At 45.8% G+C, this 27,060-nt stretch overlaps 3 protein-coding genes and 1 pseudogene across 5 annotated transcripts in view; 1 reads left to right on the plus strand and 3 right to left on the minus strand.

Annotated features, from left to right (window-relative positions):
* Positions 1-426, minus strand: part of LOC148052099 (uncharacterized) — a 32,154-nt gene extending 31,728 nt beyond the window's left edge. Inside the window, exon 1 of the mRNA XM_087734098.1 lies at positions 332-426. The gene's annotated coding sequence lies outside the window, so the exon portion shown is untranslated. The remainder of the gene's footprint in view (positions 1-331) is intronic.
* A 2,664-nt stretch (positions 427-3,090) lies between these two features.
* Positions 3,091-9,303, minus strand: CDKN2C (cyclin dependent kinase inhibitor 2C). Its single transcript, XM_087730392.1, has 3 exons — positions 9,057-9,303; positions 8,546-8,686; positions 3,091-5,017 (listed from the first exon to the last, which is right to left on the minus strand). The coding sequence occupies exons 2-3, from the start codon at positions 8,672-8,674 to the stop codon at positions 4,643-4,645; spliced, it is 504 nt and encodes a 167-aa protein (XP_087586518.1). The 5' UTR covers positions 8,675-8,686; positions 9,057-9,303; the 3' UTR covers positions 3,091-4,642.
* LOC148052100 (uncharacterized) lies at positions 9,021-10,533 on the minus strand (annotated as a pseudogene).
* A 2,541-nt stretch (positions 10,534-13,074) lies between these two features.
* The window catches only part of FAF1 (Fas associated factor 1), a 177,196-nt gene continuing 163,210 nt past the window's right edge, over positions 13,075-27,060 (plus strand). For 2 of the 3 annotated variants that reach the window (XR_015698573.1, XM_009461274.2), the window contains exon 1: positions 13,076-14,685. Coding sequence is in view for 1 of the 3 variants with exons in the window: in XM_009461274.2 (XP_009459549.2) it covers positions 14,641-14,685 (45 nt within the window). In the remaining 2 variants the exon portion in view is untranslated. Of the gene's footprint in view, positions 14,686-27,060 lie in introns of all 3 variants that reach the window. The other variant, XR_015698574.1, reaches the window with a different exon arrangement.

Raw genomic sequence — 27,060 nt, forward strand, 5'->3', positions numbered from 1 at the left:
CAAGCAGCATGGATTCCCCCCCCCCCCCCCTTTCGCCTGTCTGTAATTTTCAAGTGTAACAGAAGGTCATAAAAAGCTCTGGCTGGGAGATACACCTCGCTTCCCATTTTTTTAAGGAAACCTGGAGACGAACCTGCTTCTTTTCGTCTTCTGCCTGGGCTGCGCTGGGAGAAGATGCTTCTGCATCCCTGAAATCTGGGGCGGGGGGGGAGAGCCCCGAGCTGCAGCGGGAGCGCCGCCGCCGCCGCCGCAGCCCGGGCAGCGGGCAGCAGCCACAAATATGTGTCATAAACATCCCCCCGGCAGATGTGGGTCCCTTTTCTGTACTCACTGCGGCTGAGGGGCTGCGAAGACATCGGGGTTATGCTGAAGAGGCTCCAGTCCCGACTGCGGGGAGAGGGAGGGAGGGGAGGGAGGGAAAAAGAGAAAAAAAAAAAAAAAAGAAGAAGAAGGGGGGGGGGGGAAAAAGGCGCAGTGCAAGTTGCGAAGAAATGAGGCGGCGGAGGCGCGGAGGGAAGGTGGCGGGGGCGGCCGGGGCACCGCGGAGCCGCGGCCGGGCGCGGAGCGCTGCGCGGGCCGGCGGCCGCCCCGGGGCCCTTGGCGGCGGGGGGCCGGGGCGAAGCGGCGGCAGAGCCCGCGGAGGAAACTAAATAAATAAAATCAGACTGTTATTTAAGGCGCGTAAATTTAAAAATATTTGGACAGGAAGAGAAAGGGGAGAGGAACCGTAGAAGACAACCTAACGGTTTCGGAGCCGGGCGCCCCCCCCCCCGCCCGGCGGCCCCGCTCCCGGGCGCGCTCCCCGGGGGCCGCCCGACCTGCCCCGCACCTCCGCCGGCCCCGACCCTCCCTCCTCCCCGGGGATCCCGGCAGAGCCCTCCGGGAGCACCGACATTTTGAATGCATGTGTTGTGGGGCAGGCTTTGCTCAGACTCGGTGAGAAATCTTTTTCTTTCTTTCTTTCTTTCTCTCTTTCTTTCTCTCTTTCCATCTTTCTCCTTTTTTTCCCCCCTCCCCCGCGCCCCCCCGCCGTGCACAGTATAACAGTCCTCACAAATAAATGCAGAAGCTTTCCGCCCGTCGCTTTTTCGAGGGAATTTCAGCACTTTAGTAAGTAGATAATAATGTATGGCTGCTTCTGGCTGCCCAGTGAATTGCCAGGTACGTTTGTGGAAGAGACCCTTTTCTTTCTTTTAAAAGCTAAAAAGTGGTGGCTTTTGACTGTTTTAACTCTTTCCTCATGTGAACAATGTAATGGCATTTCCTACGACGCTAATTTCTTATCCCACCGTGGAATAAAGCATTGATTTCATTCCTCTCCCCACACTGAAAACTGGAAAGAAAAGTCTTTTCGTGTACTTAAATGTGCAGTCATTTATTGCACCGGCAACTGAGCTGAATTCACCTTCAAATACCTTATAGTTCACGCTGCCCCCTGTAAGTGCCGGGCCGGCTTGCTGTGCCTGCCTTAGCCGTGCGCCTCTCCCCCCTCTCCCCCCGCATTCACAGCCCGGCTCTTTCACCCTCTGACGGTTCTCCTGCCGCAGATCCAACTCTCTTCGTTCCCTGTAGGATCCTTCTAGGATCCGACCCCTTTCAAAAGAAATTCACCAGCCCCCGCCGTTGTTCCCAGGATGATTTAGAAACAAAGGTCAAGTGTAACAGCTTTGCTCATCCGTGTGGCTGAAATAGGGGAGAGGGCTCTTTCCCCATAGCTCTCTTCTCACGTAGCCTGGGCAGTATGAATCCCGGTACAGCTGCGTTTTACGCTCTATTGCTTCACATTTTTCTGTGCTTGCTGTATTTGTTTCTATTTATACATCTCGCCTCGATGCTATAGTGTTTGCTGCCTGTTCCTGGGCTGCTGCAGGACAGTCGCTGCTCCCGCCCGGGAGGCTCATTTTTCAGTTGGTTTGTGCCTCAGGGAAAGCCCTCAGCACTATTTCGTTCCATCTCACACGCTGCAGTTTTGCACCTCCGGGTCAATATTAGTGTCGACATTTTCACAAATACGCGAACTTGTAAAACCGGACTTTTTGATGTTGCCAGGCTACTAGGGAAAAATCACGAAAGTCATTTCTGAAACCACATCCGATATCAGAATCCTTTTTCGGTACAAGGATTCCCTGTTAATGAGACTGGCTTTATATGATTTTCTCCTCGCTCAGTAGCTGTCAAAGCCTGGGCGGGGAGGCAGGCGCCCAGCACACCCCCGCCGCCAGCCACGCCGTGCCACCTGCAGACCCCGGGAGGGGCACGGCGCCCACCGCCTGGCTTACTTCTTTGGTTTCCCAGAGGCTTTTTGTAGTAACTATTAACTTCCTGGGGCAACCGAGAGTAATTTTCGCTTTCAAAGGCTCGAACCAGGAATTTCCATTTCCAATATTGTTTCCCATACGTGGAGTGGCTCGCAGAGAAAATGCAGCAGTAAAAGCAAATAAAACGTACCTTTAAGCCAGGCTTAATACCGCCCGTGCCTCGCCCGCTAACGCTATAGGCACGACCGTGGTGTAACACGTCCTGGCCCTAAACGTGAACTTCTGGCACGCAATAAAAGCCGCTATTTCTGACTCGGCGGGGCGTTTTTCTCGGAGAAGCGGTTGTTTTATTAAGCCACCGCTTACGCTTCGGCTTAGCGTAAATTAAATGCTGATGGAGCTCAAAACGGGTCTGGGATGAGGTTTTTTTAGCAGCGCAGGTGAAAAATAAGTCAGAAAGATGAACGGTACCTTTCGGTCTTCACCTCTGCTGTAGCAGCGAAGGGGAGAAATCCCGGTGGCAGCGCGGGTTTCTGCTTTACAAGGAGAGCGCAGGGCACTACTCGTGGAGAAGAAAAAAGCTTGGAGCATCCTCCAGGACATGAGGAAAGGGAGATGGATAGCAACGGAGGGTGCTTTGGGCCACTTCACCTCGGGGACCTGCGGATTACGTTGCTCCCTTTTAATATTTCAGATGGTTTTAATGCTCTTTATAGCGGGCATTTGGTGGGTTATTCCCCCAGTCACGCGTCCTGTGTGCAGTGCTGCTGGGGTTAATGAGCTCTAGGTGCCTTGTGAACAAAAAGTGATAACAAAAGCGCGCAGAGCTTCATATTTCACAGAGGTTTTTAATCGGAAAACACAGCAGTGTGACAGAGCGTATAGTAAACGTGACAGACAGTTTCAGCAAATTACTTTTTACTCGAAAACGGTAGTGACCGATTTGGTGGGGCTAAAATCTTTTTTTTTTTTCGAAGAGTTAAATTCTAAACTAATGTACACCCCTCCCCTTTTAAGTGCTATTTTAAGTACTATTGATTTTGCATTGATTTTAAACCTTCTATTTTGCGCAATTAAAACGTAGACTGCTCAAAATAAAGCACTTTAAACTGCCCATCTGTCCGACAACTAGATCCTGTACAAACGTTTAAAGTTTCGTACTAAACTCTTTCCGATATGGTGCTGAGCGTCGTTAGCTCCTGTTGTAGCTGGAGAGGTAAATGAGTTTGCGTCTGATGAATACTCACAACAGTATTGCAATGGAAATTTTTCAATGGTTAAATTGTGCAAGCAACAACATAACTTCCCGAATATCCAACGTGCTGCTTCCTAAATGTCACCGTATTCAAATATTCCTGTTTTGTGAGACGCATCTATCGTTAAAATAGTTTATTTCCAGGCAAAACGGAATAGTTGGCGGAAAGCAAAGATTTCTTAAAGAGCATCTAAACTGCACTCAGCTTATGAAGCGGCCAGACAACTTGTTGTGCTGCAGCCTTGGTGTCCTCTTGCCTCTGACAATGGTTCTCTGCTGCTTGTTTTGAAACCAGAAAAAACGTCTGGTTCAGTGCACAGTAAACACGAACTACTAAACTGAGCCGTTTGAAACCTCTGGTAATCAAAAAAACACCACTTAGACTGTTCCTGGTAACTAAATTCAAAACCAGCTTGGTGAAAGTTTAAATGCACAAAGGGGAAAAGTGTAATCTACATTTAGAAAGTAAGTAAGTGACCTACTTCTACAAGCTCTTGTTAGTGTCAAAATGCAGCTATTTCCCAAAGCCTCTAAGCGCCATCCTCTGTCCTCAGGCCAAGCAGCCTTTGACTTCAAGCCCTGCCTGAGCAGGGAGTTGCAGGTTACCCCTTAAAAGGCTGTTTTAATCCAAACCAGGACTTCAAACTCTTAAGCTTGACCGAAGCCGGGGGGGTGGGGGGTGGGGGGGGGAAGGACAGGGGGAAGTGGGTTGCGTCGAGAGGGGGGAGAAATCACAGTAAGCTATTTCTTTTTCTTAAAGTCCAGCAACACTAAGCATGTGAATATGTAACTCTTGTATTAATGACTTGATACGAATGACCTAAAATAAATCGTAAAACTTGATACTGAAAAACTAGTTATGAGAGACCAACATAGACATGGCTGAGTCTGTGAGTACGTTGTAAATGGCAGGTGTAAGAAATTGCTGGGAGCGTGGATTTAAAACATTTCCATTATCTAAAAACCCACCTCTAGAATTTCTTGCGACTTATGCTATCAGCTGTTCAAAAAAAAAAAAAAAAAAAAAAAGAAGCAAGGTTGCAACAAATGTTATTAAAAAGGAGGGGAAAAAAAAAAAAAAGAAGGCTGAAAGCCTTAATGTCCAAAGGGGAGCACGTCCGCGTCGGATTTAATTCATGTCTTCAGGGAAGAAGCTGCTATCCTCCAAGAGCTTCACCACGGCGGATCTCTTGTAGAGCTTGGCCAGGTCGTAGGCGGTGGCCCCCCGCTTGTTCTGGTGGCCCACCTTGCACTCCGTGCACTCCAGCAGGAACTCCACCACCCGCACATGCCCCTCCCGGGCGGCCAAGTGCAAGGGCAGGTTGCCCTCGTTATCCTCAATGTTAACATCAGCTTTAAACTCCAGCAGAGTCTGCAAAGTGTCCAGAAAACCCTCTCTGGCTGCATCATGAATTACAGCGAAGCCAGTACTGTCTTTCAGGTTGGGGTCTGCACCGTTAATTAGCAACCTCCTGGCAATTTCGGGGTTCCCGAGTTTCATTACCTGTGAAAGAAAAAGAAGAGTTGAATACCGCGGGGGGGGTTTGCTTCAGCACGGGCTTTAGATCCTCAATTCTTATCTCTGGGTTTTGTCACGGCTCAATCCTCATTTCAAACAGAGAGAAGAGCCCCACTGTAAAACTAATGATACACCAGAACATCTATTTTTAAGGGGTTTTTTTGTACTTTATCGATGAAATGATGAAAGATGTTATCATTTCGGTGGTCACAGCTTTCTGCCTCAGAGAGATTAATGTCTGAAACAGGCGGTGTAGAATGGGGATATAATAACCTTTTTTTTTTTTTTTAACGTGGGTTATCTCAGTTTCTTAACATACGAAAATTAAATATGGTTCGTTTTATTTGCCTAAGTATTGAGACACCTTTGCATTACTGTTTAGTCTCGTTCAACATCAAATATAGGGTCTCTGAGGAACAGATCTTTTACCTCAGCAACAGCAAATGTAGGATGTGTTTTTATAAGCTTTCAGGTGTTTACATTGTCTGTGCATTATCATAAAACAAATATTTGGGCTGTACCATAGCTCTGTCTGCTAAGAAAAATAAAGGCTAGAAGAAATTTTTCTCCCCAATATTTGTGTTTCATTATGTCACCCAAAAAGGAGAAGTTAAAAGGAATGCTTCAAAGTTCCAGAAGTTTTCTTCTAAAACCAGTGTATTATATTGTACTTTCAAAATTTCGCTATAAGTAAACTGTGGCTATATTCTCTTGTTAAAAACATCCCCTAAAAAAAAAAAAAACCCACAACAATAATTGGATTTTCTGACTGTTTCTCTCAGGAAAAAAAAAAAAAGCTTCTTTAAATTTTCTCGATTGCATCATAATACTGTCATAATTAGAATGCAAATCTCTCTTATTTGAGACTTAACAGCTCGCACCGATTTCCCCCAAATTCCTCATTTTTTTTTTGTTTTCTCAAAGACTTTCAAAAAATGAACACGGTAATGTATAATCTCCAGCCTATAGGCAACATTTTCCTGTCCTTGTAATTAGTCTCAATGTAAGTGTCAAATTCGAAAAAAAATTATCTTTTTAATTTTCTTAGAAACGTCCACACATTGATTTGAAAATCTTGGTAAAAAAAAATTATCTGCATAAATGAGCATTACAGTGCATTAGATTTAGCATAATGTACAAATTCTACAAGGGATTTGCTGAAAAACTCTCCTGGTGAAAAATATATGTCAGGCTTTTTAAGAAAAGCAAGCTATAATAAATATAATTACTGCAGCGTTTGGACTATAAAGCAGCCCGGTATATTATATCTACAGACAAGAGCAAAAGTGCAGATAAGACAGGCTGGGATTCAGGGAAAGAGATTTCTCTGTGCCCCAAGGCTTCCAGCTCCGTATGTGCCATTTCTTTCACTTCTGACTAGAGATGGAAGCGATGTAAAAGAAAACAAGAGCATTGTGATCTCTCTTTCTTTAGTAAAATCTGGACATTTTGATCTCTTTTTGAGAGCCCAGGCTGAATTATTTGTGAATTCAAAACATGTATTCGGTTTAAGTGGGAGTTTTCTGTGTTCAGGCTAGGGGACTGAAGGCTTCAGTTAAAGATGCGAGGGGGAGAAAGATCATATAAAAGGTGATGCTAGTGGGACGTGGGCTACAACTGCACTGCAAATGCGAAGGTTCACTTGGGGGGAGGGAGGCAAAGAAGGAGAAAGCATTAATTGAATAAGTCTGACGAAGAGCATAAGGGCAGGACATGTATTTGAGGCCTGCATAGGTACACTTCATCAGAAACAAAAAGTACAGAGCAAGACGAGCTGAGCAGCTGTTTAATTAAACAGAAATGCAGAAGAAAAAAATAAATTCATTGGTATTAATATAGGAGCATTCCCTCCGTTTTCATTGAGAGAGAGATTATGGAGAGATTATCTCAGTTTTGGAGGGTGCACTGACAGAGAGCTCTTTCGAGAGTGGTCACGCACCCACAGCACATTTCGGGATGATACATATTGAAAATAAGTCGACAGATTCTCCTGTTTTGATTTTTGTTGTGGTTCATTAACTCAGTTATGATTAGGCAGCGATAAGAAGTATTGTTACGACACGGATGCATGTGTAATATAGCTGGATGCTATGTCAGTGTGTAAAATATTCCTTAATTCAGGATACGGACAGTTAGCTGCTTTTAGAAAAAAAAAAAAAAAACATTACTGTAGGACAAATCGGTTTTCAGCCCTCGTCCCGAGGATAAACCAGCTAGCTAAATGTTTCCTGCCTTCTTAAAGAAGTTAGTCTGTGTAAGTTTTTAATTTAAATCCTTTCACTCTCTGAAAAGTTGCTGCAAGTGTCTGCACTGCCATGCGATGCCCTATTTAGGTGCTACCAGGACAGAGAGGAGCTCACAGATCTCCAGCTTCAGCGAAATTGTCAAGAAAGGGTCATTCCTGCTTTTTTAGCAAGAGGTGCTTATTTTCCAGCTCTAACATGTTGATGTGAAGCCAAAAAAGCTGTAAATATCTCGAGCACTTTCGCAAGCTATACGCTGTGTAAAACCCCAATTTCAGAAATGATTATCACGGTTTCGGGGGAGGGGGGGAGAGGAGTTAACAAACGATTTTTCTAATGTGTGAAATTAAAAAGACCTATAGCTCCGCTTCCACATTTCATTACTTATACCTTAAGTGCAAAGAACCACACATTTTTCCTCCGGATTTATAAATCACTTCTTTCACTCTTTGGTAGGTATTCTAGCCTTTTTCGCCATCATTATCTGATATTACTAAAAGCAAAATCTTTCATCAGCTCCAATAGTTCGCAGTTGGACCAGCTCCAACTCCTGCCTGCACAGCCACAGACTTAAAAATTAGGACGTAACAGCCTATACGATCAGAAAGGAAATAGCTGGAACCAGTGCCCCGCTAGCCGATCTAAAAAAGCAAATTTCGAAGCCTTAATTATGAATGAAAAGGCAAGTGATTCAGCTGGAACCCTGGCTCGCAGGGCTAACTCTTAACGTACATCGAAGGTCCTCGGTTCTGAGCAGCATGCTTCCCAATGAGAAAGGTCATTCCTCACAAACAGCGTATAAAGGAAAAGTACCATCCACAGCAGACCCCAGAACCGAGACGAGACACGCTTTAGGAGCAGAGCGCAGGAAAAAAAAAGGAGGAAAAAAAGAGAAATCCTAAGCTTCAGAGAACAGCACATTTGTGTTTACAGACCTGCTATGAAATCCTGCTCACCTAAGCTGATTTCTTTTCATCTCAGCTCTTTCATTCCTTGCCTCCTCCCCACGAAGTTACAAAATATTAGCAAACTCGTAGCCCGTTTGACATTGAGGGTGATCCCCGATTGAAATCATGGTTTTGACCAGTTTTATTTCAAGTACGTCATTTTAGGGAGTTGGAGCCACTAAAGTTATAAAATATGGCATCCAACGAGTTTGAAAAACCACTCGAATTTCATCCACCAGCCTGCTTAAAACGTTGTCTTTTTTGGAAACCCGGGTCACGTAGGTACCAGTGATGAAATATTTTCTCCCTCTCTGGATACCAACCTGCAGCGCAGTCCTCCCAAATCCATTTTGTGCATTGACGTTTACATTCTTTTGCAACAAATTAGTAAGTTGCACTAGGTCCCCCTTGGCAGCCGCGGACGCCAGCTCGTTCCCAGAAGGCTCGGCCATTCTTTAGGGTGACTGACGATCGGAAAAAAGATGAGATTTTTTTTTTTTTTTTTTTTAACCAGGCATGGCATCGGAGACTGACAGAAGGATTGGGATGGTTAATCTTCTGGAGTAGACCTTGTAGTAAATACTCGTAAAAAACCTCCTTGCCAAGAGCCCGCCCCTAACTCACACGTGATTATTCAGCAAAACTGCAGCTCCACTTGAAAGAAGATTTCTTTGCTTCCACATATAGAGTAACTCCTATTAAAGACTTTGGCCACTTTCGGGGGGGAACAGATTAATAGCTATGCAATATATTATATATGTTATAGGTAACATATATACACGTACAGCGGAGACTCACTCAGACCTGAGATCTTGGAAGAGGAAGACAACCCACCCTGTTCACAGTCGGGATCTGAGACTTTAGCAGCAACAGCTCCGAGGAAAAGTCTTCCGTAGCAGTGTGCAGCCAGCTCCCGCTCGGGATCCCCCCTTTCATCCCACACACCGCCGCCTCTAGTCCGGGCCGAGCAGGGACGGGAAGGACGAGCCGCGCCCGCGGAGGGCAGGGCGCGGCGGCGGCGGCGGCTGCCCGGCCGCCCGGCTCGCTCCCTCGCTGCTCTCGCTCCCCGCGGCGCCTTCACTCCCGCGGCCCCGCGCAGCCTCCGCGCAGCGGGCGGGCGCGATCCCGGCCGGCGGCCGCCCCCGGCGGCGGCGGCTCCGGAGCATCCAGGAGGGCGGCGGGTCCGCGGGCGGCGGCGGGCGGCGGCGGCGGGGGGGGCTGCCGCGTACCGCCGCCCGCGCTCAGGGCGCGGAGGAGCCGCGGAGCGGGGCCGTCTCCGCCGCCCGCCGGGGCCCCGCCGCCGCTGCCCGCGCTCCGCCGGGCGCTCCCCGGCGACGGCCGCGCCTCTCGCCCCGGCGGGAGAGCGGGGGGCGAGCTGCGGGCGGGGGCAGGGGCTGCGCCGGTGCCCGCCGCTGCCCCGGCCCGGCTCTGCTCGGCAGCCTCCCGGCGCGCAGTGACAGCCGCCGCTCGCCTCCTCTTTCAACTTCGCGAAATAAAGCTGCACTTGCCGGTCCGCGGTCGCTGCCTCCGCCCGCGACTTTGCGCTCCCCCTTTTTTAAGCACAAACAATCGCTACTTCTGTTTCCTACGGACACGAAGCCGGTTTCTCTTCCCCCCCCCTTTTTTTTTTAACCTCATCAGCTTTTTTTGAAAAGAAAAAAAATTTGAGCGCTTTTTGAGTTGAAACACCCGCCCACATTTTAACGGCAGAGATTTAAGGAGGCGCGGCGGAGTTGCGGCGCGGCCGGGCAGGAAGGCCTGCAGCGGCGCGCACCCGCCCCTCGCCCGGCCCCGGCCCCGGCCCCGGCCCCGGCCCCGGCCCCGGCCCCGGCCCCGGCCCCGGCGCGCAGGCCCGGGCCCCGGCCCCGCCGCTGCAGCGCTGCGCCTTGTGTCGTTCCCCTTGCCGCGCAGCCCGGGCACGGCGCTGCCCCGCCACAGCCATAACCGTCAGGGCGCTTTTAGGAGGAGCGCTGCTGAGGCCTAGGGGGGGGAATGAAAGGGAAAGGGGGTTTTAGCACCGGGAGCCGCCGCGCCCCTGCGGGAGGACCGGGGATGGGGGGAGGTCGGGGGCCGGGAGGGCGATCTCCCGCCGCGGCTCTGCCCGGAGCTTCCCCCCCGGGCAGCGGCGGTGCACGGCCGCGGGGCGGTCTCCACCTGCCCGCGGGGGGAGCGGCACCGGCCCCGGCTCCGGTCCCGGCCGCGCCGCCCTCTCTCGGCACCCCGCGGGGCAGCGGGGCAGCGGGGCCGGGGTCCACCCCGGCGGCGACGCGGGCTCAGGGCTCCGCTCCCTGAGGACAAGGTCAAGGATGAAGGGTCAATGTCAAGTTGTCTTAACGGCGGAAGGCGACCGGCCACGGCAGCGCTCCTCGCTTTCCGCCTTTCTGGTGTCCTTGATTGATTCGAAAGTGCCATTTTGCGGGGGAAACGCACCCGGCCACCGAGAAGACGCCAGGGCTTCGCTTTTCCTTCAAAGGGTGAAGAAGGGACGATGGTACCGTACGGATTTGTCATTGCCGTTCTGCCTAACAGCATTTAATGTCTTAAAACTGCTTTAATGGCCGGATTGCTTTAAGTTTCAGGGACCCTGGGAAGGCTGAACTCAGCCAAAGCGAAGCCTCCGAGAGGTAAGATGCAATGTCATGGCTCCCTGATAAGCATACGTAACCTATCGGTCGCAGAGGCAACCCGCCTGTCTGTTTTCTGCGTGGACGCTACGGGAAAGTGAATTTGAATGTAAACACGCGTGAGGCAGCTCGGGGAGGCGCGTTAGTGAGGGAACCTGGCTGGCAGCGACACCAGCTCCTCCCGCAGTGCCCTGCGGGGGAAACCTGCCGCCGGCAGCCGGGCAGGGGCAGGGGGTGGCCGGGGCCTGACTGACAGCCGCCGCCGCCAGAGACAGAAGCAGTTTCACAGGGATGAACCTGCAAGCCGGGCAGCCGAAGGCAGTCGGTATGGCTTCTGCATCTGGCTCTCCTTTCAACTTCGGTCGCTTCTTGCTTCGCGATTACGTTTTCCTGTACTGATTCCCCCACCCACACTTGTTTGCGAAAATACGAAGTAATGAACCGCCTGCACATGGAGCAGGGACAGCAGCTATGCTCAAATTATCAGCTGACCCCCACTCACGCTCCCACTAAAGGGGGAAGAAAGCGCGCATTTTTAAGGGCCTCATTATGATAATTCTCAGCCAGAAGTAATAGTGCTAACAGTTTCATAAACAAAAATATGAATGATAATTTCCCTCGAAGTTAACTCTAGAAATGTATGTATATAAATAACACCCATGTATTCAAATATAGTTGCTTTTCTGCATAAGGAAGGAATTTACATGCAAAACTTCGAATATTCAGCCAGACGGCTTATAAATGCCTTATTTCGTGACTAATCGGTGCCTAAAATCCGCAGGCTTTGGTGGTGTTACTTGTCGCTAACTTACTGCAGAACTAGTCCTGCAAGTCTTACAACAGTTCCCCATTATTTTTGTCGTTTTACAGTTCAGAATAACCCCCCCATCTTCTGTTAATCACGCCACCTAACAAAAATAATTAAGTAAAGTGTAGCCGGGGTGCTGCAGGCCTCCTGCAAATAAAGCTGCCTGGCCAGAAAATGCCGTCAATCCTCCTTCAGCGTGCAGGTCTGTCAAAAATGTTTCCAGAAAGCAGCACGTTAATCCTAATCATTTCCTCTCAAGAATGATAAAGACACTCCTCCTAAAACAGAAAGAATTGCCCTAGTCGGCTCCAAAATCAGCAGCCCAAAGACCTTCTGGGGGGAAGATATTATCGCCGGGCACTGCAAGGCGTAAAGTAAGCGAGTGTCCGCCGGGCTCTCGAATTTGTCTGACACTCGTTGGAGGGGAAGAAAAGCCCCCTGGGGTGGCTGGGAGTGAGGGGCTGCGAGAAGGAGAACGGAAACCTTCGCCGTGACTCGAACGTGAACTTCCCGCGATCTGGGGCACGTGCAGCTTGTCACCTTTTCTGCCCGTTCTGGATCAAATCCTTCCTGTTTTGATCTGATAGAGATGTCGTTATTTCAAACACGACCGTAAGAGACGTGAACACCGTGGAATTAATCTTGACAACATACCTATAGCTTCAGTTCGTGCCAGGAATTAATTGGCTTTAATCCAATTGCTAAAACTCGCTTTTCAGCCTTTATTATAGTTACTCTCTAGTAATGTGTGGGTGGATTTGTTTGTAATTTAGCATAGGCTGTCCCTGGCATTGCACCATACCTCGTACCTAGTTCAGAACTGTCTGTAACATCAAACTGAAAAAAAAAAAAAAAAGGGCAGGCGTGAGAGCAATTACTTTATCATCCCTCCGCTCCGTGGTGGGGAGCTGGAATTGTTAAGCCAACGTCAGCGGGCAATAAAAACCTCTTGGCAAGCCCTGCCGACATAAACCCGAGCGGGAACACGATAAAATGTAAAATCCCACTTCTCTGACACCCTGGCTTTGCGTCGCAAGCGGCGTTTCAGCGTGGCCTCGCCCCGCCCGGAGACCCCGAACGACTCCGCCGCCGCCAGACAGCCGCCCCGGGCGCCCCGGAGCCCACGCTCCCCAGCAGCGACCGCCAACAGGCTTTAAACGATTCCCAGGAGTGTTTTTCTTGGGAACAGGGACCCTCCTGAAGGTACGGTTTCGCTTTTCATGCGCCCCCGTCCGCACGCAGAGTGGGTTCCCCGTCTCCCCCCGCCGCGGCGGGCGGTCGCGCCGTGCCCCCCCCCCCCCCCCCGTGCCAGCCCGGCCGCCGCGGCGGGGAGCTCGCAGAGCCCCAGAAACTCCTCTGTAACCCCGCGAGAGGATGAGAACAACAATAAAGAACTGTGTTTCCTAAAAACGGCCAAATAACTTGATTCAAAGATACAATCATGTAGCTTTATTAGCTTTCGCTAATAAGAAAGGTGCTCGATCTATTTGTGACCTTAGGTAGCAGCGACACCCGTACAAAGAGCTGAGCAAAACATGTTGGGCTAATTAGCAAATTGGTGTCCGAATGCGTGTTTAATGCCAGTGGTGAGGGGGTAGGTGAACAGCATCAGGTTGTAGGAGGCAGACTTAAAAAGTATTAATTACAGCTAGATTTGCATTACTTAAAAAAACCCGATTTATCTGTCGTATATAATGCAATTGCATCTTCCAGGGCTGGAGTGCTAAGCTTGAGTGAGGGCCGCTGTGCAGATCAGAGTCTGTTGGCCCAGAAACCTGTGAAAAATGCTTCTCCTCCTTTCGAGAAAAGTGGGAAGACAGGGAAAAATCACCGTTTCACCGGGCCCCCCCGCGCCGGGGCGGCTGGGGTCACTCAGCGAGCACAACGGGCCGCCAGAGCAGACGCAAATCGTCCTGGGGACTGAGTCACTGTATTCACCGATGCCACGGCGATCCCGCCCGCTCCTCTCTCACGGGGGCGCGGATGGGTGCCCCGCTCCCGCCCGGGGCGGCAGGGCCGCCCTCCGGCCGCCGCCTGCAGCGGCCCTCGATTCCCCCCACCCGCCCCCGGATGGCGGGCCCGGCCCGGCCTCGCTGCAGCCAGGGTCGCGCCACCCCGTTAGGCCGCAGCCGGCGGCGGAGCCCAGCCGGGCCCCCCCGCGCCGCCGCCGGGCCCGGGGAGCCGCCACCTGCCGCCAACCGCCGGCGGCGGGGCGGGGGGGGCGGTGTCAGCCCCCGGGGCAGCGCCGAGCCGGGGGCCGGAGCTGCCCCGCCCGCTCGGAGGAGCCGCTCCCCCGCTCTGAGGCCGGGCCCGGGCCGCAGCCGTTGCTCCCCGGAGGCTGAGGCGGTCCGTCCCCTCAGGAGAGGCCTACGCGCGGGCCGCGGGTTCCCTCAGCCGCTCGCCCGGACCGGCCACCCGGCGCGGGCACCTTCCGCCGGGTACCGGCGCGGGCTCCTCGGGCGCGCCCTCCCTTCCCGCCGGGGCCGGGATCGGGGCCGGGGCCGGGGCGGGGGCGCGGCGGCCCGGTCACCGCGGGCTGCCGGAAAGGCGCGGCCCCACCCCCTCCCCGGCTTCGCTGAGCGCTTGACAGGAGGGTGGTCACGTGCCGGCCGCAAAGCGCCTCTTTGCGACCTCAATGACAGGCAAAATGTGCGACAGGCGCTGTGGAGGCAGGGAGGGAGCGGCGCTGCCTCCTCCTTCTCCTCCTCCTCTCCGGGCTAGCAGTTGAGGCAGCGCTGCCCGCTCCCGGCCCCGGCCCGCTCCCGGCCCCCTGCCCGCCTCTCTCCTCCCTTCTCCCCTCCTCTGCCCGCCGCCGCCGCGCCCCGGCCGCCGCGGAGCTGCCAGGTGGGGCAGCCCGGGGGCGCCGCGGGAGCCTGAGAGGAGCCCGGCGCCTCGATGAGCTCCTAGCTCCCACCCTGCTCCGTCCTCGCCGGCAGCAGCTCCAGGTGCGCGGGTCAGAGCAGAGCCGGGGACGCAGCTGGCTGCAATGGCGTCCAACATGGACCGAGAAATGATATTGGCTGATTTCCAGGTAAATTTCAAGCCGCCGCCGCCACACAACCGTGGCCTCTCGCTGCTTTTCTCTTTTCTCCTCGTTGCTGTGCTGCTTGTTCTTTGTGGGAAGGTCCAGGGTGGTGGGTGTGAAGCCCACTCTCCAAAGCCTCCGCTCTTTCTTTCTTTCTTTTTTTTTTTTTGGTCAGAAATGGGGAACATGTGCCCTCTTCTCTCAAGGTGTGTGAACAAAATGTCATCTTTTAACTTAGAGAGTTTCAGGTTTTAATAAAAAAAAAAAAAAGCTTTTTCATCCACTTTGCTTGTTCGAACCCTCTACAACCACCCAGGCCCTGGGACAGCTGTGAGCCAGCTCACTTGGAAGAGGCAAATGCCAGGGAGGATACAAAACTCATCACTCCTCATGATTTGTCACAGTGTTTGTAATGAATCACTTACTGGTGCTACAGATTAACGCTGAACAGAGGTGTTTCCATCATAACATCAACACTAGCTTCATGGTTGCCTCAGCCCATGACTGTTGTAATGACAGTAAAACTCTTCCCACCCCATTCCAAACAACAACGTGTTTGTGTAGAAAGGAGGAATATGCCCTTTAAAAGTTGATTGTTACCTTCCCCCCTCCCTACAAAAAGGTTGTAATTTAACTTCAAATGCTTAAATCTTGTTCCCAGAACAAAGGCTTTCTCTAAATAAAAGCGATGTGTTCAGGAGCCTGGTTCATCTGTTCAGTATATTGCTTCTTAATGTTGCTAGTTTTTATGTTTTTCTAAGAACAGGTAAACAAACAAGTGGAAGATACCCTTCCAAGCTGCTTTTGGCTCTCTTCACTATTTCAAGTGCAGGTGTCAGATTATATTTGAATATATCTTTTTAATATTTGCTTTTCAATCAATGTTTTTGTTTGTGTTTGTTTTTTTTTTAAGCTTTGTCCATTTGCAGTAGTTGTTCTTACATGGATAGGCTCCTGGATGTTCTTGGATTGAGTTGTAAACTGCTGTCTGTATGTTCAGCTGCTTAGAAGACTGTTTCTCAGCTGTTGGCAGTGAAACTATTTCATTTAGTTTTAAAAAAGTAATCCCTTCGTTCACTCTGTGTGTGTGTTTAACAAGAGTGTTTCTTTGGAATTACAGGTAGGGTGACTGTAGGATACATTATGTAATTCCTTTTTTGCAAAAGGTATCTGATATCTTACTGACCTAACATGCGGAGTTCCCAGTTGATAGCAGGGAAGTGTTTTCCTTTTTTGTACCTGACTGACTTACACCCATATTTATTAAAATGATAAACAAATGTTTCTATAATGATTCTTTATTTTGTTGTGCTTGGAGATACTTTTGTGTGTGTAAGGAGTGACGTCTCACTTTTAAGTCTGGAGTTTCATAAAGGAGTTCTTCCAGTAATAATACACTGTGTAAAAGGAAACTGGGACCCCAATTCTGCACTCATACTAGTGGAGACAGGCTCTTATGGAATCCCTCATTATTAGCTGAAAGAGGTTTACATTCAGGAATCCCAGATGATGATTAAGTTAGTGGCTGGTGAATGTAAGATTTTTTTAATAGAGTTTTCAATACGTATCCACTTGACAAGTTTTTAGTGTCAATGCTATTTTGCAGTTCTACAGTATTTTTCTGCTTGGGTTTTGAAACCAGTTAATGAAGGCATAAGAGTAACTGCAGTGTTCGGTACCATGAAGACAATTAAGTATTATTGCAGACTTGCAGATGGGCGGTGGAGTCACAGAAACCAGTTGTAGATCAAGGATGACATAATGTGTCTGAACCTAGGACCCAGGAAATGTTTTATCATATAATAATGCTTATTTAAAAAAACCTAAACTTTTTCCTCTTGTATTTCAGCAGACAACTTTGCTTTTCTGTTTCATCCTCTTTTTTTTTTTTTTTTTTTTTTTTTAAATAATCTCCTGCATCAGCATCTACCTGATTCTGAAACACGGAACTGTCAATTGTCATGCTATTAAAGCTTCAGATTAGTAAAGGGCAATGTCAGTCATTACTAGGCCTTGTATCTTTAGGCTGTTACAAAACGGTAAAGGATTTTGAGTATTTTAAATACTTGATGGAATTTACAGCTCATTCACTGAGAATTTAAAATGGAAAATCAAACATTATGTGCAAAGTAATTCTGCATGATTTTCCCTTCTATATTTTCTGTACCTTTTAATTAATAAATACGTTTCTCAGAGTTCTGCTGCCACTTTCTACATTTGTGTGAGGTATCTTGTTGAAGAATGTTGTGCACACTGGAAATTTTAAAGGCAATTCTTTGTAGTTTTGTTCAGCTAATCTTTGCCGAGTTAAATTGGGAGGGAAACTTCCATCACCATTTCACGCTCGCCTTTCCCAAGTTACTTTTAAGAAGGGTAGAGCACTGGTCTTTGAACTTTTAAAACTTGAAGGGGTTTTCCCTCCCCATAAAAAATTTTTCAGTGAAGTCATAATTATACTGATGTTTGATGCTTTTGTGAAGCTTTCATGGACTTATTTTGTATCTTTCAAAGCCATGAACGATTCTGCCATTGATTTCAACTAGAGCAGGATCTTGTATTGCATTTGGTTTTTCCTTTTAGCTCTGATTGTTGTAAGAGGTTACGTCTGCATTCTGAGGTACTAAAGAGAAATACTTAAAAAAAATTTGTATATATACATACATTGAATACTTTTATAAAATATTTTAACTATAGAGTAAAACACAGTAAGTGATCTACCAAAATATTTTTTTCCAATGTCTCAAAAGAATTCAAGCCTGTTTTGTGTGGTTTATAATTATTTTCTTTCCCTTTCCTTTTTTAATGAGGTTACTGTATGCTACCCAGGGAGTACAAAGTACGTATTCATGCATGTGGGCTGTATAAGCAACCTGTCTAACTTTTCCTTCTTAGGTCCTCACTTAGGAAAGATTATGCAGAAGCTTAGCTTTATACATGAGTAGTCTGATTGTTTTCGGTGGAAGTAGCTAAAGCAGTGGAGTTAAGCGCACAAACAAGTTTTAGCTGTTTTACTAAATGCAATTCAAATTTTCTCCACAAAGTGTCATTGGCATATAGGAAAAACTCCATAGGAAAGAAACCCAACAACTTGTGTTTGTAGCATAAATTCTTTAAAAAGGTAACTGCATGTGAATTGGTAAGAGAGTGATGCTGCAACATACCTCACATACTGGGGGAAATAAGAGCATGTGATTTCTACCAGTTTTTGTTAACATCCCTGTTCTTCTTTTGTTTGTTGTGTTTAACTGCAAAATGTTCTTCCATCTCCAGTGGGATACCGAGGTACTCACATGATACAAATATATTAATGATCTATGCAGTTTGAGGTTTGAAGAGAACTGCTCTCACAGTGTATTGGTGCACTTTACATTATAAAGAAAACAGATTTTGTTGTTGTTGTTCTTTTTAAATTGCAAACTTCAGTTGAACTGAACTTAGTTAAATTGGCATAGTTAAACTGTTCTGGAATGAAAAACAGTATTTCAGTATTGGCAGAAGTGTCTTGATGTCGACATTTTTGTGTGCTACCACCTTTACTTTTGTTTTTACAGCTTAACTTAGGATGGGGACTAAAATTAGCAAGAATATCTTTTTGTCATTATAAGTTATGTCCACCTACAGGACCACTTTATTTATGCTATGTAGTTGTCCTCACAACAATTCCTGAATGTAGAGTGGGCCTAAGGGTTGGAGTATTGTGGGAGTTGCCAGCTCCTGGGTGGCCATACAGTACAAGAATATCTGGCATGTAGAGCTTCAGCAGGAAATTTTTCATGGAATTCACAGTTTTCATTGACCAAATAAATAAGTAGCTCAAGATTTGGTCTGGGTGGGAAGACTTCGGAGTGGAATTGCAAAACTCAGAAATCCTTGCTTTCATCAAATCAACAGGTATCTAATAGTTTTCTTCTTCTTCTTTCTGTCTTCCATCTATGTTCATTGTGAAACAAAGTTATGTGAGGTTTTTTCTTTTTACAAGTTTTTTTTTTTAACTGAGTAATATGTATATAAATTTTTTTTTTTTCAAACTTCACCTTTGTGTCAATCTTTTTCATAAAAACAGAGGTTTGTGGGAGGAGCAAGGGGGAATTGGGAAGGAAGAACCTCATTGTCATCAGTTACAGAAAGGTGAGAAAGCATGCTAGATGTTTTAACTTATAAAATTGACCATGACATTGATACATCAGCTTATTATTTCTTTATTTTTATTTTTTTAAGATTTAAGTATAATTCAAACTACTCGTTTCCTTCTGGAATGGCTGAAAATAAAGAAGCAACTGCTGTTAAATAACTGATAAGATATGTATATAAGGGTTTTTCTTTTTTTTTGGTCGTTATGGAAAACATCTGTCTGCTTCATCCCCGTACAAGTTTATCTCTGTTACGCAGTTTTCACTGTCTAACAGTCTATGTGCAAAATTTACACGTGTATTAGTTTTTTTTGAGGGTGCTAAGGAAGCTTTGCTTTCTTCTATGTGTGTTGGCATGCTGGCTCAGGTTTTCTGTCACTTTTAAGTTATTGCTAGTATGAAAATTTGATGGGTGAAAAAGGTAGGCACATACAGGAAAAGCTTCAAGTCAGTACCCGTGATTCTTGCCCTGGACTGTGACTTATGCTGGGGGCTGGAAAGAGTGTTTCAACCATTTTATGTAAGGGTAAACCATCCACAAAAGGGTTTTGAACAAATAGCAAAGTCGATGTCCTTAACATTGATTTCTGAAAGAAATTGTGTTGTTTTGTCATTAAGGCATTGGAGCAGAAAGGGCTGTTCTTAATTTCTTTGCAGACTTTCTGTGAAGTGTTTGGCAATTCACCTGGAACAAGGTCCTCAGCAAAAGATAGGTGCTAAAGAAACTTCCAATCAAAGCTTAAATCTTTGGAAAGTGTCCTCCAACTTATGTTTAAAGTTCTTGGAGGCCTATGTTTTCATCAGTAAGTCTCCCTAGGCGCCTAAATATCTGGTTTTACATGTGTTCAGATTTATCTGAGCTTAAAACCTCAGTCTTGCTTGTACCAGACCATAGTTTTGTGTGGCCTCTCTGTAGAATATAATGCAGTGGGCATTCCCAGAGCACACCAGCTGGACTGACATCTGCAGCTCTCTCTATAGTAGTTGGAAGGAAATCCAGTACTCTATAGATTAGAAATCAGGGTTTGGGAAAGACAGGTTTGTTTCTTCATCCCCTCATACTGGGTATCTTTAGGTAAAAGTGGACTCTGCTAAGTTTCTAATAAGTTAGGTGCCAAGATGCTCAGTGCTGCTTCACCTGACCTTTTTTGTGGATGTAGGTTACTATATCTAAATTTTGAAATAGTTAACAGGGCTGTTTTTCAGTGTAATGAAGAGGACCTTAGGACACCGTAGGATGTTGAAGTTCATACCTATGAGGCCTCTTCATTTACGTTTTGATTAGAATTCCTTTTAATCCTTGTTGCTTTCTATCACATCTTATAATTTTGTGCATTACACAGTCAGTAACAGCATTGGAACTGGTAGTTGCACCTCTTAGTTTGCAACACAATTGGTTTTGGTTGCTGTAAATGCCCTTAGGGTCAAGAGACACGATAAAAGCATACTGCATGCTTAGTTTGGTTATTTTGATTGTTGTTTTCTGCTACCAAGACCATTGCTTATATTACTTTGTTCTTTGTGTGTTTCTGAAGAATCAACAGTTTAATTTCTTTAGATACTTTTAGACTCGGCTGTAATCCCAAAGCTCATGTTCATCAGAACAAAGCTAGTTTGATTTACTAGTCACCTTTCTGGCCTTTAAACTGAAGGTGAAGTAGATTCCAGAGTCACAAATAAGAAATTGGAGTAAGAGTGATGTCCATTTAGAAACATGATAACTTGGATATTTCCACTGATAGATGTTCAAGGAAAAGCCAACTAATTTCTCTTATATAAAGACAGATAGTTAATTAGAAATGCTATCTGACATTTATAGAGAAGAAACAGGATAGTATGATTTGGGTGCATTACAGCCCTTCTGTAAGAACATAAATAATTTACCACTGGAGCACCAATTAATCTTTAGAAAGAGGTTTATGCTGTTCTTTTCATTCAATTACCTTGAAAAGACTCTTCACATCATAGTAATCATGTCACCATTTCCATCAGCCCATTCATATAGGTATTTGGGTTAGTAGGTCACTGAAACAGATTGAGAGGTGGTAGCTGTAGGATCCTTTTTCAAATGCCATGACAACTAATACTAATTATAATATTGAAATTATTAATTATATGTACTCCCAGAGGCTAGGAATGTGCTTTCATTGAACAGTAATGTGGAAGTTATTTGTCACATTGAAAATAAAATGTAGCTAATATTTCTTGGTAAGCAAGGGTCGTTTACAGTAAACACACTTAACGAGTTCTTATTTTTGTGTGGAAGGAGGTGTGGGAAAGGAGAAGATGAGGATTTGAGTGAGTTGCTACATGTCTTAAGGGGTCCTGAGAATCTCCCATCTTAAGAATATTGCATTGGTGCTGGGAAGTCTGAAAGGGCAGAATTTCCCCCTCTATTTGAGCAGTTCTCATGGTTCAGTTACCATTGCAAGCCTAGTTTTTATGCATTTCCCTACTAGAAGCAAGGGTTAATAGCTTATTAAAGGAACTACATGGCATATATTTGATAAGAGTTCATATTTTTCTAGTCAGTGGATAAGTTCGTGCATTTATGGGGCAGCCATTAGATGAGCCCTTTCTTTTAACTACTGTAAGAACTAGAATAAAAAGCCTGGGGAAGTACCTAACATTTTACTCGTCCCTCATCATTTGGATGAAAGGAAATGACATGCTCACTGGCTGGATTGATACCTACTAATTAAGCCCATTTTTGAGTTGACTAAATAATGTGCAGTTGTAAAAACAAACTGCTCAAAGAGGAAACCAAAGCCCTAATGTATGCATTACATGTTGTTTGGTCTATCAAAGCAGTCATCTACTGGTCCTCTATGTCTAACTGGTTGAGCAGGTCTTTGTTCTGCAGAAGTAGTTATGCTTTCAAAAGATAATTCATTAAAGCTGAAGTTCTTAAGAGAAGTTTTGAAACTAGAACAGAGTACGTTAGCCCTTGAGTTATTTTATATAGGTTTCATATTTTACCTATTGCAGGAAATAATTTGTAAAGACAAGAATTCCGAAACTGAGTCACCTCTATATTTTTTTTTTTTTTTAAAGGTCAGGTTGTTTGTGTGAGCAAATATCAAAGCTGCCATATCAGCTCAGATCGAAGACCCAGCTGGCCTAATGTCTCATCTGCAGCAGTGGCTGGTCCTTAGGAAAGAGCTGAAAGAAACAGGATTTGTATGGATTTGCTTCATCCTAGTTTCTAGAAGTCAGCACTTTAAGAGCTTGATGATAGGGTTTGTTATAAGACTTTGGAAATAAACCGTGTCAGCTTGAGTTAGTCTTTCGTTCTTCAGAGACATCTGAGTAGTTTTGTGATTATGTGAGTTTGCTCTGTAGAAGCTGTGTTCACTTTTCCTCAGTGTCATATATATTCATGTATATACTAATTCTATTCTATATACTTTATTGGAATTTCTGCTATTTCTTATGGTGCAGAAGTAAAATTTGTCTGAATTGCAGAAATCTTAACCCCTTCTGGTTTGTACCCCAATAAAATTCACCAAAAGGCTAATATCAGCACTGTGGGAATGTGAGGTTGATTTAACCTTTAACTAAGGCTTATTTTAAGAGCAGTCTGCTGTAAAAAAATTAATATTTAAGTTCCTTTATAATTTTGGGAACTATCATCTGGTCCTGGTGGTTTGTTTTATATGTCTCTACTGACACTTAAGGGTGAGAGAGCTCTCTGTAAAGAGCAGCTTTGTTATAGGATGCTCCCTAAGTTCCTCTGTAGTGAGTATGAGTATACAGAAAACATTTAGCTTGTACGATATGCCCTTACCTTCTTTGACTACTTCTTTAGTATCTCTTTCCTTCGGTCCCACTGAGTTGCTGGCAGGCTTCCTTGTCCTGATGCTTTTAAAAGCTTATGCAATTTTTATGTCTTTAGAGAAATGTCTTTTTGCAGTCCTTGTTGGCCTGCTTTATGGTATGACCTGTGCTTTGCTGGGATTTCAGTGTTCTTCTGTTTTCCTATTTTGCATACCATTTACAGGTTTTGAAGAGTATGTCATAGAATCATAGAATAGTTTGGGTTGGAAGGGACCTTTAAATGTCATCTAGTCCAACCCCCCTGCAGTGAGCAGGAACATCTTCAGCTTGATCAGGTTGCTCAGAGCCCCGTCCAACCTGACCTTGAACGTTTCCAGGGATGGGGCATCTACCACCTCTCTGGGCAACCTGTTCCAGTGTTTCACCACCCTCATCATAAAAAAATTTCTTCCTTATATCTAGTCTGAATCTACCCTCTTTTAGTTTAAAACCATTACCCCTTGTCCTATCACAACAGGCCCTACTAGGAAGTCTGTCCCCATCTTTCTTATAAGCCCCCTTTAAGTATTGAAAGGCCGCACTAAGGTCTTCCCGGAGCTTTCTCTTCTCCAGACTGGACAACCGCAACTCTCTCAACCTTTCCTCATAGGAGATGCGTTCCATCCCTCTGCTCATTTCTGTGGCCTGTTCCTTGTGGTCCTATTCTTTGCTAAAAAAATACGAGTGTTTGTGGAATGCTGAGTAAAATATTTTCTGTATGGATTAGTACTCTTCCTTTGTGTGCTTATCTAGAAAGTAGCTTTTATTTATTCTTTGCATGTTTTTAAGGTTCTACTGCTTTTGAGGCAATGAGGAGAAAGGAGATGACTGCTAATAACCAGTAAGCAAAAGTGTCTGTCTGACCCCTGCAGTTCTTTTCTGTTTTCCATCAGTTTTTCTTCTTCTGTGAAAATGTGTAAGATACAGTAAGAGCAAAATGGCAGTGATTCAGGAAATGTTGGGTTTTTCACCTTCACTGAGATACTTCTATTAAAGAAGCACAGAAACTTTGGGATAATCCTAACTAAAGCATTTTGTAGTTGTTGGGTAAAGGCTGTCTTCAATCTTCAGGAAAGACAAATGGGTTTAGTAGTCCAGAGTACTTAATTAATGGCTATGGACTTCTGGTTTGGTTTGTTTCTTAATTCAGTTTGAGCACTGCTCTTTGTATGTAGTGCATGTGGCTTAAATGCTAGAGTGTTGGCGTGGGGCTTGGGAGACTAGAGTTCATGTCTTGGCTCAGCTGATGGGCTTCCTAGGGATGTGCCTTCGTGGTATTCTGGAAGCAGAATTTGCTCCAGAGTCTTGAGAGTGTTCAAAGTCTGCTGGAAACCATTTGAAAGTGGTTAGTGTGGTGCCAAGTTAGCTAGTTCTGCTAAGAAGTGGTTAGAGCTTCATGCTACCAGTTTAGACTTTGTACCCTGCTTGCTTTGTTCAGAAGGCTTGCAGTCATCTCAGAGCACGGGCAAAGTTCACTCTTGTCTACTTGGTAACTAATAGGTAGAAACGTCTTCTGTGACCTTCAGAAATATAATTTCTTCTTCTTTTTACCCACCATCCCTCCTATAGAAAGGGACTAATGCTTCCTTACTTTAGAGGTTTGCTTAAGGTGGTGCTCAAATAGTAGAACGATGACGCTTGTAAATAGTTGGGGGTGGGAGTTGAAATGCATTGGGCAAAACTTTAGCCTGGCCTATTTGCCTAAACCCTTTCTCAATTTCTGATACTGGTAAGTGTATTAGTTTGTTTTTGTTAAGTGAACAGCTGGTGAATCTGCTTAATTTTTACCAGATGGTCTTCTGAGTTATGTAAAACCAGAGAGCATTCTTATCTCTTCATTTAGATGCTTGTAGTAGGTGACCTTTTAGTTTGTGTCTCAGTCAATATGCCTGGATGGTTTTTTTAAGTGTTTGTCTGAAACAGAAAGAAGTAAAAGTTAATTTAATAACCATGGATGACTCATAATATGATCAGTCTCATTACATCAGTAGGGTTGTTGCAAGGTTAGAATGATAGGGGATGCCACAGAGGGGCGCGTGTGTAGCTGCTGTTGCAGTTGGTGGAGGGGGTCCCGAGACAGGCGGGACTCTGGGATGAGAAGAGCCGAGGTACTAAAAAAATCTCATTTGTGAGTGTCTGAATGTGCTGAATCTCTTGATAGCCCAGAGGGGAGTTACACACGGATCCTAAATCTGATATTATGGTACTAAAGCCTTTACTTGCTTGGCTGAGCCTATTGGTATAACTTTACCTGGTTTTGGGGAACAAGTGTTATGCTTTGTTTCAGTTGCTTTGAGGTAATTACCATTGCAACAGTGTATGTGTGAATTTTCAAGAAAATTTTCTCACTAATATGTCATCGGTGAAGTAGTGTCTTAAAGCTTTCTGGGTTTGAGTAGATTTCTAACCGATACAATCTGGAGCTGCCCTTGGCTGCTTTATAGACCTTTCATTATTGTCTTTGATTACCGAGCCATTCCCCTCATAAGGGATGGGAAAAGGAAGCAAGATACTATGTTTCGCTGTAGAAACAGGAAACGTGGGGTTGGGTTGTTTAAAAATCCTACATCCAGAAACGTGATTTTTATTAGGAATGCTTAGAAAGAGAATTATGGATTCTTCTAGCAGAAGTAGTAGCCACATAGTAGGCTGCGCTAGTATGCCAGGAGACTGAGGGAAGCTATTCTTCCCCTCTGCTCGGTACTGGTGAGACCACTACTACCTGGAGTACTATGTCCGAAGTGCAGCAAGTCCAGTGGAGGGCTGCCTAGGTGGGGAGGAGGCTGGAGCATGTTTTGTGAAAGGTGAGGTTAAGGGAGCTGGGTTTGTGTAGCCTGGAAGAAAAGGCTAAGGGGGGATCTAGTTGCTGTCTCAACTATACAGTGGGTGATAGCAGACAATATAGAATCAAATTTCTCTTGGAGTTGCACAGCCTGAGGATGAGAGGCAGTGGACATAGGTTACAGCAAGGGAAATTATAATTAAATATAAAGAAAATTTTTTTCCCATTGAAGGTGTTGAAGCACTGGAACAAGCTGCCAAGAGAGGCTGTAGACTCTGTCTTTGGAGATATGCAAAACCTGATGGGAAGCTGAAGCGTGTCTGTAAACTGATATGTCTGGTTGTAATTGAAGAGGTGAATAAAACTGCAAACTAGATTTTGGTTGTATCGGAGAGGAAGTATGCAAGGAGATAAGCAATATCCTTTGTTATATCTCATATGCTATTAAGAATAGCTCTGAATATTTTTTTGTTTCTAAGCTGCTGACCTGGAGAATTCAGCCATCCTTCTGAGCAGTTAGTGGCCTGTACTCAAAAAGAGTTTTCCATGTTCCTAGTCTCTCTTATCTTTTGAAGAGTAAGTTACCGAGAGGACAGTGAATTAATTTTAACAATATTTATTCTTTCACAGCATTTTTGATTTCTCCTTAAAACCTCATATATCTTTATGGAATAGAGTTAGCTCTAGTTGCATTGCTATATCTGGTGATAAAAATTTATTGGGTACTTTCAAAAGTGAGCATTTCCTAGGGTGCTGTCTATGCAGTTGCAGTGGATGGAGATGTATTAATGCTGGCTTCCTGGAGTTTTGTAGGAGATCCCGAAGGGTGAAAGCTTTTCTTCCTAAGTGGTCTCACCTGTTGAGTCTTGTGGTGCCTTAATGTGGTTGTTTCTTTGGGCATTGTAGTTTTGTATAAATATTAAAAAAGATGGACTGAGCTACAGTTGCCACAAAATACTGATGGCAGAAAGCTCTTTTCCCCTTTTTCATCCAGCACAGGAGAGTCTGTATCAGCTGTTTCAATGTCTGAGGACTAGGCATCAGATTGAATCACAGTAGCTTAGTCTTACTCTGAGACAGATGGGTGTGATATTAGTGAGAGGGAAAGAGTCTGCAGTTGACAACTGGTCTGCCTCTACCTTGGAGATCAGTTGTCCGAGTTTGTTGCTGTTCTGGGTACTTGGAGCTATGGCTCCAGTTTTATCCTTTTGGTTATGTGGATGTGCTGGTTTTGGCTGGGATAGAGTTAATTTTCTTCATAGTAGCTAGTATGGGGCTATGTTTTGGGTTTGTGCTGGAAACAGTGTTGATAACACAGGGATGTTTTAGTGACTGCTGAGCAGTGCTTACACAGAGTCAAGACCTTTTCTGCTTCTCACCCCACCCCACCAGTAAGGAGGCTGGGGGTGCACAAGAAGTTGGGAGGGGACACGGCTGGGACAGCTGACCCCAACTGACCAAAGGGACAGCCCATACCATGTGATGTTGAGCTCAGCATATGAAACTGAGGGAAGAAGAAGGAAGGGGGACGGACGGACGTTTGGAGTGATGGCGTTTGTCTTCCCAAGTAACCGTTAGGTGTGATGGAGCCCTGCTTTCCTGGGGATGGCTGAACGCCTGCCTGCCGATGGGAAGCAGTGAATGAATTCCTTG

This window comes from Nipponia nippon, unplaced genomic scaffold, assembly GCF_047370975.1.
Source record: "Nipponia nippon isolate SJK-2023a ecotype South Korea unplaced genomic scaffold, ASM4737097v1 scaffold_5, whole genome shotgun sequence".
Taxonomy (NCBI): domain Eukaryota; kingdom Metazoa; phylum Chordata; class Aves; order Pelecaniformes; family Threskiornithidae; genus Nipponia; species Nipponia nippon.